The sequence below is a fragment of the Sinocyclocheilus grahami genome, unplaced genomic scaffold (genome assembly GCF_001515645.1).
Source record: "Sinocyclocheilus grahami isolate Dianchi unplaced genomic scaffold, SAMN03320097.WGS_v1.1 scaffold160.1, whole genome shotgun sequence".
In the NCBI taxonomy this organism is placed as follows: Eukaryota; Metazoa; Chordata; class Actinopteri; order Cypriniformes; family Cyprinidae; genus Sinocyclocheilus; species Sinocyclocheilus grahami.
Genome location: NW_015505339.1, coordinates 1,293,719 through 1,305,643, shown reverse-complemented (window position 1 = coordinate 1,305,643; position 11,925 = coordinate 1,293,719). Strand labels below are relative to the sequence as shown.

Here is an 11,925-nt window from a genome sequence, read left to right as displayed (position 1 = left end):
CTGAGCTCTGAAACTATTCAAAGACACGGGTGTGCTTTATCTTAAATGTAAAAACTAATCTAATGCGACATATCATGCATTTTTACAGTAAAATACTGTTAAAGTTATACTGTTACTGCCAGTCATCTTATAATTTACAGTGAAAAAACGTAAATTGACATTTCCTGAATCCTCTGTGTGACAGATCACATGTGATGGTTCAGTGTTTCTTCTTAGTTTCTTGTTATCAGCTATGAACATTATGGTTACATTTTATGTTGTTTAATGTTTATTATTTTAGTGTCGTGTGTTACCATAATGCTGTTTTGTATTTGTGTGTATAACATTGTGTACTACTTAGTATCTACTTCAGATTGTGGAAAAACTACTTGTGATGAACTCTGATTAATCATGTGGCTTTCTCTTTATCGCCTGTGTTTTTAAGGTGGTTGCCAACATATTATAAAGATAAAACATATATTTTAGTAATATATTAACACTTTTTAATTTCATGAAACATGTTTTTTATTTAACTGGATATCTCTAATATTTAAAATGCTGCTACCATATGTTTTACAGTAAAGTTCAACTACACTTCAACTACTGCCTTTTTTGCCGTATAGATTTCACATTTTTTATTTTTTACAGTTTAACATACTAGCAGTGTGACAGTTTTTACTCTGGATAGTATTCATGTCAAGCATTCTCAGCTAATCCAAATGAAATATATATATATATAAAAGGAATATGCTTCAATCAGTAGTAGATGAACACGGTGAAGGAAATGACCATTCAGAGTTAATCATTTGCAGTTAGATGTTTTGATGCCGCTGGTTTGTGCTGTGTTTCTATCGAGAGAAACTGGGCCAAAGAGTACATGACACCGTTTGTAGCTCTGATGGCTTCTGTCACATAAACATCCATCTAAACATCATTTGACCTTGTGGGTGCTTTACCACACAATATTAACAAAAAAAAAGTGTGCATGCAGGCTACAGAGCAGGTGTGAACTTAAAAAAATAAAAAATAAAAATCCAACAAATATCACATTTCAATGTCTGACTTGAGTAACTACTACAGAAGAAGTGTGAAGGACACACAGAAGAAAACATTTAAAGGGGTCATATGATGCGATTTCAATTTTTCCTTTCTCTTTGGAGTGTTACAAGCTCTTGGTGCATAAAGAAGATCTGTAAAGTTGCAAAGACTAAAGTCTCAAATCCAAAGAGATATTCTTTATAAAAGTTAAGAGTCAACCACGCCTACCTAAAACGGCTCGTTCTAACACACCCCCACATATCTACATCACTATGTGGGAAGATTTGCATAACGCCGCCCAAATGTTCACGCAAAGAAAGAAGGCGTAACTTTTATTCTCGCTGTAGTGTTGTTGTTGCCTCCGCCATGTCGTTAAGGCGCTGTGTGTTTCATTGTGAAATCGAAACTACTTTGTTTGGTCTTCCAAAAGAGGACGATATCGCTTCGTCATGCCTAGAGCTGATCTGTGCTGGTCGCTGAGGAAATACAACAACTTCGTGCTGTGGATCGCCGGATCTGCTTTCACTGTGGACGAAGCGGAGTCCAGCCCGGGGACGTCACATGTGGTTGCCGCAAGCATCACGATATGGTAGGGGCGTAACATTTCCGTCACACGCTTGAGGAATTCGGCCAATCACAACGCACTGGATAGCTGGCCAATCAGATCACACCTCGCTTTTCAGACCAATGAGCTTTGTAAAAATCGACGCGTTTTAAAAAGGCGGGGCATAGAGGAGAAACAATAATGTACAGTATGTGGAAAATAATGTGTTTTTTGAACCTTAAACCGCTTAAACATATTTCATTACACCAAATACACCAAATAATGTTCTTTTTAGCAACATCATATGACCCCTTTAATGGAATATCCGAGGTTCAAAATACATTAAGCTCTTTGCACTTTAACAAAAAATACTTTATTACTTTTTAAATATACATTTTTGTGAACAATTCATAAAAAAATTTCTGAGGTAAAAAAAAACATTTTTAGAATCTCCTAAATGAATTTTCCTTTTTGAATGACATCAGATCCATTCATTTCAGTAGGAATCTGCATTACCTGTAATTTTGCGTAAAGTGAGCAATACTTCGTATATCGCTACACTACTGACAGTGGGCAATCATTTTTGAATAGGCTACTTGATTATTCAAATAGCTGTTTCACTCAAATTACGGAGGTAAATTGTTGCCTCTTTGTTTAAACACACTTAAACCAAAAACATAGACTGCCTTTATCGTAATCACATTCTTATTTTGCAATTTTGCTTGTCTTTACGAACTCTGTGATGGGTCGTAATGATTTTCTGTGGTAATCGACAGTAGGGCCACAGATATTATCGACAGAGATTAACTAACTGAACCTGAAACCTGCTCAGAGGACTTAACTGTAATAGAATACATTGTTGATTGTCCAAAAATAGGCATTGATCAAAATCGGTTGTGGAAGGCAGAAGTTTTTAGCAGAAGTATGCCATCGCTATGGTGTTGGCAGAATGGACTATAATAGACCTCAGACCACACATTGTCATCCCAGCATCTCGTACCCTGAGTAGGACAGAGCTTTGATTGTTGCTAATTTGTTTACCTTCTTCCTCAAATGTTGAGTGCATACATAATTTTCTACGATTTAGCATGCATCTGTCAATCTGCGTTGTGTTTTGAAAGAATAACTCAAAGACATCACACGTTGCGGGGGAAGATAATGAACTGTCATGAACTGTTTAAGAAGTGAGCAGCAGATTCAGAACAATAGTGAGGCACAGGAAGTGTATCCAACCACACACCTTTGCACAGCACATCATTCAGCAGTGGTTGTCATAGAGATGACAGTCAAAAGTCAACCAGTCAGCTGCATGCTTTGCTAAAAACGCAACCCGTGTCAGAGACAAAAGAAAAATTAAAGCTTTGTCTTATCTGTTCTTGCCACAATCCAAACAATTATATCATCCATGCTTTAAAATCACGCTAAAGTTACCGTTCTTAATTTTAGAGACTCCTTTACCATTCTTATGAGAATTTTGGTGCGAAGTCTTCAATTGAGGCATGCGATTATCACTAAAATCTAGTTTTAAAAATCAGAAAAACCCATAATGATTGACCACTAATCAGAGAATCTGTAGTCTATGGTCATTGCTGTCCATTGATAAACTGCATCAATACACAAGATGTTGATTTATTACAGTACACAATGAACAATAAACCTTTCTGTTGTTATGACACTATATCAACACAAAACGTTGGTCTAATCTCTCTCTACTCTAAGCATAGCATACACTAAACAAATCCAGATATCAATTTATTGATACTCTGCCCTGCAGAGTGTGAAAAGATACAAGGAAAGCACATCTTTATAGGCTTTCACATTAGGCTACATTTCGACTCAGGGTTAGGCTAAGTGATATTTCACATTATCATTTTGAAAGGTGTGAAAGGTATTCAGTGTAGAAGAAAAAGGTAACACTTTAGTATGGGGACCAATTCTCACTATTAACTAGCTGCTTATTAGCATGCCTATTATTAAAGGGGTCATATGCTGCTATTTTAAAGATCATTATTTTGTGTATTTGGTGTAACAGAATATGCTAGAAATGAATGAAGGCAAATCCATTGGGCAACTCTGCATTTGCATAACAGGCCTATCAGCTGGTCTCAGGAGGCTGTAAGATGCATTACACTAAACCACTTCTTAACCAAAAAGAAAAAAAAAACAGACGTGAGAAGTTGTATTGCCTCGGAACATGGATAGTTTTGTTTATTGGCGACTTGAGTAATGGTTTAATTTAATATAAATATTTAATTATAAATTATGGGACGATTTTACATTTGGAATATTGCTTTTATGGTCTGTGTGAGGCTGACAGTGCTGTTCTCTCACATCTGAACAGTGATGGAGAGGCAGATGGAGCTTTGTCTCCCTCTGTCGCTCATAAAGGAAAATCACACATTTTTTTGTGGCTTTTTTCTTCTTGTAAACATAAAATATTAACGCAAACAGCAGCAGGTATCGGTATTTAAATCACATTTGTGGAGAACATAAAACAAGCTAATACATAAGTCCTTTAGATGTCCTGCACATTTTTTTTTGTGGTCAAAGTATCTTTCTCGACAACAGTTGCAGAGATCTTAGGATATTTTCCCTAAGAAAATGAAAGTGCCTACGATGTGTCCTCATAATAGCCCACTGTCCAATTGTACTTAGTTCATTGGATTTTAGTTGTTGTGCTCACAAGATACAAGATACACATTTTTATATCTGCTGAATGGCTTTCTGGAAGATTAATGTACATTAAGGACTAAGTTTTGTGGGGGGAAAAAAGTAAATCTATAATTTTTTATATCCAAATTCACGGAATTGTCGACAAGAAGGATTTCATTTATATTCTGAGACGCAAGCAAAAGTGTGACCAATTTTTACTAATATGTAAATTAGTTTGATGATCTGAAACATTAAAGTGTGACAAACATGCAAAAAAATAAGAAATCAGGAAGGGGGCCAACACTGTGTGTGTATATATATATTTTTTTCCACTCAGTTATGACGTTAAAAAGACATATCTCGTTATTACGACATAATTGAGTTGGGAAAAAATGTATATGGCAGCAATGCGTCACCGTAGTAAAGTAGCTTGAACCCTTTTCCCATGTTCACTTTTACACATACATTGTAGAACTACATTTGAGAATTCTAATTTAGAACTAAGAATATATAATTTTTATGAGGGTTTTAAACCGTAATGAGCTATTCTTAACAAAAGGGTCAATGTTATTTTCTTGTTGTTTGAACATTCTCCCTACAGTGAGGTTCACAAAGTTATGCTTAGAAATGAGACATTTGTAGATCCTAAATTGAATTTTGCAGACATCAAGACTTTATCAATTAATCTTCTTTATTTTCACATTTCAAATATTTTCATCTTATAACTAAGTTGACAAGAAAAAAAAAATGCAACATTAACCATACCAAGGCATCTTAAAAATCAAATAATATATAAACACTGGCTGAAAGTAAAATAATCTCAATACAGAGAGTGACAATGCATTTCCACACCACAGAAAAACAAACGAAAAAACCCCAATTAACATGACGCAACATGACTGTCAGATTACAGAGACACATCAATCTCACATGGGGAGGGGTCTAAGAGCTTGAAGATACTGAAGCTGAAAAAAAAAAACAAGTACTACAGTAGTGCATGATTTTCTGAATGGGAGGGTAAAATCACTGCATTATTGGTACTGTTGAGCTGAGTTCAGGGTTTAGGCTCAGTTTACAATTACTTACTGTGTAATACAAAAAAAAAAAAAAAAAGATGCTTTCTTCAATCCCTTTCATTTTGAGACATTGGGAGTCCAGTGCTTACACACAACGTCTTGTTAATGAATATGCTATACATCAGCCCGATGTTTCTTGTACAGATTACAACCAGTCACCTAAAAGCAGTAAGAATCAGGAAGAAGAAATCGGCACTGAGAAGCGAATTGGCACACTAGCGATGTCACAAAGTGAGAACAAAAGGCTTCAACCGATGAAAAACAGGCAGACGGAAGAGAGCACACCCACAGCCTTCCTTTTTGGCTGCTCAAGCTACAATATCAGTTAATGAACCACTTCATCTGCCTGAACTGATCCAATAAATTCACAATATATAGAGACAAAGACGGAGTCGTTCAAAATACACAACATGAAATATGTCATGATGCTATTTAAAATCCATAACACTTGAAATATTTAAAAGAACTCCAAGTTATTTTCTCATTGCAGAGTTATGCAAACACATGCATGCTTTATGCCAGAAAAAAAAAAAAGTCTAACTTTCCAGCAGCGAGACACTTGTTAAATAGAAATGGAGAAAGAGAGGGGAAAAAACAGCTAGCTTACAAATATTAAACTAATCCCCCACCTCACACATTTTGCTAAAACTGGCATAAATTTGGGAACAAAGACGATAACTGGTCAGTAACATCTAAAATAGGCTCCAAGCCGCAGATCTCTTTCTAGATGGCTAGTCTGCACCATTTAACAAATTTGATCACATTCCACCCCCCCAAAAAATTAGTCCACAGATTCTTGCAACTACAGGTTTTACACCCTAAAAGAGCTTGAAACACCTCCGGATGTCATGATTGAAAGGAATATTGCACCTTTTAACAAGACCATTCTCATGGAGTTCAGTGTCAAAGAATCAACAGTTCTGAAACCGTGTCCTCAAACTTTTTATTGTGAGGGACTGAGACAAATTTAAACTTACAGAATGTCAATTTCCAGAAAACAGAGAAATAAAATAAACTGCTTTATGAATCCCCCATCTTCCTTTCCTAGACATTTAATATGAATTCAACTGAGCCATAAGTTATGGCCATTGTATGGTGATTCTAATTCCCCTGTCTGCATGTCAGTAAAAATAAAAAAAAAAGATAATCATACATATGAATGCATGAACCAAGATTCAAGAGATCTTGTACAGTGACCTGTCTGATTTAACACCCCCAGAACGGTGAAAAAAGTGACTCCTTCACAGACATTACATAAAAAAAAAAAATCAATGGGGTGTTTTCAGTTCATGATATGGGTCAACCAATACACCTTCCTCTATAAAAATAAATAAAATATTTACAAATAAAAGGCAAAACCAGAACATTGACTAATACCCTGATGCACTTGTATTTGCAGTGACCCAGTGTATGTTATATGGCAGAGGTCTCGCTGTTTGTATGACGAGACAAAGACATATTACATTCTGAACTGTACTGAAATGCACCCTGTGCAAAAACAAAAACTTGATCCCCCCAAAAAATCCCAGCACCTTCCTGTAATAATCTGCACAAATCTGCACATACCACTGAGAATTTCCTCATGAACTAAATAGGAAAACAACCAAAATAGGGTTTGTAATGAAATAAATAACAGGCCTGTGGAAAAAAAAGCAGTAGGATTTTGTGAGTAAACATTCTTTTTCCAGTCATTCCGACACTTCCTCGTCCGTATGAAAGATTCACCCATCTCCTCTGAAGCCAGGGGGTCTGAGACCAGTCTTTATAGTCCTCCAAAGTGTTCGACTCACACAACAAACTGCTTGGAGTTGTAATCCGCTGTGTAGGCCTGCCGGCTGTACTGAAAGTGGTCGGTGAGTACTGTGCTCCGTCCGTGCTGAAAGTCTGAGCTGTGAGCGAAGGGCCCGGAGCCGTTGGACTGGGGTTTGTCCAATGAAACCATATCCTGTGCTGAAACTGGCAGCAGTTTCTTCTTGGCCTCCTGGTTGGAATCGTATTTCGCCTGGTGAGAAAAGCAATGGTATTTAAGCTGACATCGGTTTTTGCATTCCTCATTTGTGGTTGAAAAAAACAATTTCCAAGACATGTGTAAATTACCTTATTATAAAGGAAGACACCTAGTATTGCTGTCATCATGCCGATAATGTTGGAGGTGTTGACGGGGTTCCTGAGCATCAGTAGGGATATACTGATGACCATGATCCTCTTTGTTGCGTTGGCTACGGCGTAACTGAGTGGGCTGACTAGGTTCAGCACACTGAAAGCGATCATGTTTTGTGCAAAGTTGCAGAAACCGCTAATGAGGAGCAGCACGATCGTTCCTGTCCAGTTGGAAATCTCTGCCTGTAGAGGAAAGTGGAGGAAAAATGAGCGTGAGCATGAAGAGTTGGGTCGAATCATATGAAAAAGGTTTAAAACATTCCAGAGTCATAATAACTTGTACACTACCATTCAAAAGTTTAGGGTCAGTAAGGTTTTTTGTTTTGTTTTTGAAGGAAGTCTCTTATGCTCTCCAAAGCTGCATTTATTTGATGAAAAATGCAGTAAAAACAGTAATATTGTGAAATAGTATTACAATTTAAAACAGCTGTTTTCTATTTGAATATATTTTCAAATGTAATTTATTCCTGTGATGCAAAGCTGAATTTTCAGCATCTCTACTTCAGTGTCACATGATCCTTCAGAAATCATTCTAATATGCTGATTTGCTGCTCAAGAAACATTTCTGATTATTAATGGTAAAAAACATTTTGCTGCTTAATATTTTTGAGGGAACCGTGACACTTTTCCAGGATTCCTTGGTGAATAGAAAGTTCAAAAGAACTACATTCTGAACTGTACTGAAATGCACCCTGTGCAAAAACAAAAACTTGATCCCCCAAAAAAATCCCAGCACCTTCCTGTAATAATCTGCACAAATCTGCACATACCACTGAGAATTTCCTCATGAACTAAATAGGAAAACAACCAAAATAGGGTTTGTAATTAAATAAATAACAGGCCTGTGGAAAAAAAAAGCAGTAGGATTTTGTGAGTAAACATTCTTTTTCCAGTCATTCCGACACTTCCTCGTCCGTAGTAAAAACCATTTTGCTGCTTAATATTTTTGAGGGAACCGTGACACTTTTCCAGGATTCCTTGGTGAATAGAAAGTTCAAAAGAACACAGTTTCTTTGAAAAATAGAGATTTGTAAGAATTTAAAAGTCTTTACTGTCACTTTTGATCAATTTATAGCAAAAGAAAACAACATTAATTTTTAAATGCCAGTGTATGACCTTTTGGATAACTAAAATGAAGAACATTTGTAGATATATACATGCACACAAATACACATGTGTGTGTGTGTGTGTACACATCTAGAAATGTATGCGTGTGTGCACATATGCATACACACACACACACACACATATATATATATATACATACATTTTAAAAGCTATTTTTAAAACAAATAAAAATAATTCATTAAACAAAATCATTATGTCCAAACTAAACCCATTGTAATTGCGTTATATTACAGTGGTGTGGACAAAAACAATGTCACAGTGCCAAAATTCTTCATCTAAAACATTTTTTTGATTTTGGTACAACATATGAACTGGCCATATCTGGACATATTTACAGATAAACATCCTCTTATATACTCATATTATTCATATACAATCATTAAAGCCCTATTTACCAGGTCTCCATCCATCAGGAAAGATGACAGGTCCACTAAAATCCATGTGGGCAGCATAAACATAAGTGCATTGAAGCCCAGGATGTTTAGTAATTGGAGGTGGTGGATCCTTGTGTCACGCAAGACCTAAAACGACCACAAAAATTATTTCACACAAGAAGCCATTCCAGACTTTTCCTAATTGACAGAAATCGCCTAAAAGAAATATGAACCTTTTTCGAGAATATGTTCTGCAAAGAGAAGCAGAGCGTCGCTGCCAGAGCGCTGATCAATCCAGAGACGTCAAAGGACAATTCAGTGACAGTGGCCAACAGAACACCTCCAATGATGGGTATAAGAGACACATAAACCTGCTCAAACAAAAAAGAGCCAAACTCATCAAACATGCAAACAAACAATTCAAGCAACAAGCAATCAGTGACTGTTTAAGCCATTATGAATTCAGTAAATACATGACTTATTTCTAACTGTGTTTAGATGAAGACAGACCTTTGTGGTTTGCTTCTCTTTCATGATAATCCGTGACAGCAGAACCACCCAGATGGGCATGGTGGCCTTCACTAGAATGAGGGAATGAAAAAGAAGACATGCATTCACTCATCTAATAACATTAGCTATTAGTGTCGCCACATGTTCGCCTTGTGATTGCACCTGGGGTCTGAAACATCTCAGCTGCAGTCGAGTCCTCAAAAACAACGCTCACACTCCCCCTGCTGCTTCCAGCACTAATGCTGCTTCAAACTTAAAACCCACATCTGCGTCGGAACAAACTCAACTGCATCAGACGTCGCTGCAAACGGGCCTCATCGCAGGTCATCTGACACTAAAGCCTAAAATATTCAAGGAAAAATCAGAACTCTCAAGACGAGTTCAATCGCTGTGAACGGTTTTGGACAGGGTGTTATTTTACACGACCATTGAGGAATCGTAACCGAAGTATGTTACAGACATTTCATGAAGACCCTAAAGAACTATTTCCAACTTGTGAAAAACGGGCATCCAGTGTTCCCCTTTAACTTCTGAAATTTTAACTTCAATGTCTTTTCCAAGCCTGGAAATCACAATTATATCAAGCGTCCTTCAAGCAAAGTGGGAAATAGCGTAATTATGAGTATATGAACAATGAAGCCAAGTCGTATTTACAGGTGGCAATTCTAAATGATACACAAGTTGCCAAGCTGATCTGAAACACTGATATCATCATATAAAATATCTATAATCTATATATTGAGATCAGTGAGCAGAAGGCAAGTCTGTGGAGAGTTATAACGAATGATTTTGCAACTTAACCACTGAGAAACCGCTATTATAAATAAGTGAAAATAGTCATTTATCACCACATTCAGAAGTAGTTATTTGGGTTTATAGTTGACTTTTTAAGGCTACTTTCGTGTTATGTTTCAGACTTGATTATTTGAATGTTAAATGTTTGTTATGTTAGTAATTTCCAACTTGGATGTACAGGTTTTTCTGGTTCAGTTAAAAGTAGCATTATTTCCAGGTGTCTCACGACATTGTGAACCCCGTCTACGTGAACGCATAAATGAAAGCGTATTTTTTCTATTATAATACTTCTATTAGTTTGTTCTAAATGATACTGCAGTGTGACAAGTGAGTGTTTTATAGTACCTGCATGCCTCTGAAGTAGTTCCAGGTTTGGCGAATTACAATTCAATATCATCTCACCGTGTTCTGTTTTTCTTCTTCTTCTTCAAATTATGATACAAGTTTGATTAAATGGATTATAAAATGAATAGACCCACACAAGTCAAGCAGATAAAAATGCCAACATCCTGCATAATACACTACATATACTGCTTAAAACAGGTTTAAATGAGAATAACATGTCACATTGTAGGACACCACTGTCACTGTGTGACTTTTCAAACAATAATTTACTACCAAGTCCTAACTTATCTTTCAAGTTGTCTTTTTTTGAACGTTTGTAAAAAAAAATATAATATTAATAATGAAAAAAAAACACACATTTCATGTCTTTATGTACAGTTCTACTCTGCTAATATTCTATTATTGTAGATTTGGAAGAGAACGCTATCAGGGTCTGATAATAATGATGGAGGGCATGTAAACAAAAGGAGCTGAAGCTGGACTAGTCTTACACGCAGGTGGATGATGTGGCAGTATTATTAGGAGTCCGGAAGTGACGCACTCTGGGACTACTTCAGTAAAGTGGAGTGTTTTCAAAACTCGGACGCAGACAAATGACCCGAGTGAGTCATTAAATCCATATTACGATTGGTTTCCTAATGTTTGGATGAAAGTGGAGGTTTACATGGGAAACGCGCAGTTTGATTTCACGGCTGAGATTTGTGGTTAACGACAGACAGCGATAAATGAATAACCTGCGGCGATTCAAACTCGATTAAACGAGCCGAGCCGAACCGAACCGAGCCGAGCTGAACCGAACCTATCCGACCAGCCTGGGTCTGAATTGAGTTCGAAGAATAAGGCCTGTAATACTAAGTCGCTAAACCGTAAGGCTCCCGATACTCACCAGTGTGCGCGTACGACACCGGAACCTTCCATATGCTGAAATGGGCCGAGACCGAGGAGAAGTATTTCCCGAAGGCGAGCGGCAGAATGAACCAGCGGTAGTAGTGGGCCGGTAACTCCGTTCGCGGGACGCTCCAGGCTCGCAGCAGCGGCGGGAGAAACACGATGATGGAGACTATATGGAAGAGAGACACCGTGACCGGATAGGGGAAGCCGTTGAGGATGATTTTATTGACCACGTTGCCACCAGAGCTGACGGTGTACCAGCACATACACAGCACCGCGATGCGAATTCCCTCCCGCGCCGGCGGGCGCTGCTCCACTGCGGCCATCTTTCAGCGCAAACCGCGACCAGCGACGCTGGAGGACTCGCTGGAGAAAGAGTCACGTGACTCTGCGAGGCCACGCCCACACCAAAATCAGTATGGTGACAGGGGCA

The 11,925-nt window shown here is 37.6% G+C and overlaps 1 protein-coding gene across 1 annotated transcript; it reads right to left on the bottom strand.

Moving 5' to 3' along the window:
- Positions 1–5,256: 5,256 nt before the first annotated feature.
- LOC107592850 (solute carrier family 35 member E1-like) lies at positions 5,257–11,925 on the bottom strand. Its single transcript, XM_016282418.1, has 6 exons — positions 11,488–11,925; positions 9,462–9,532; positions 9,185–9,322; positions 8,973–9,098; positions 7,387–7,632; positions 5,257–7,291 (listed from the first exon to the last, which is right to left on the bottom strand). Exons 1-6 carry the CDS (start codon positions 11,816–11,818, stop codon positions 7,076–7,078), a joined length of 1,128 nt encoding a protein of 375 aa, XP_016137904.1. The 5' UTR covers positions 11,819–11,925; the 3' UTR covers positions 5,257–7,075.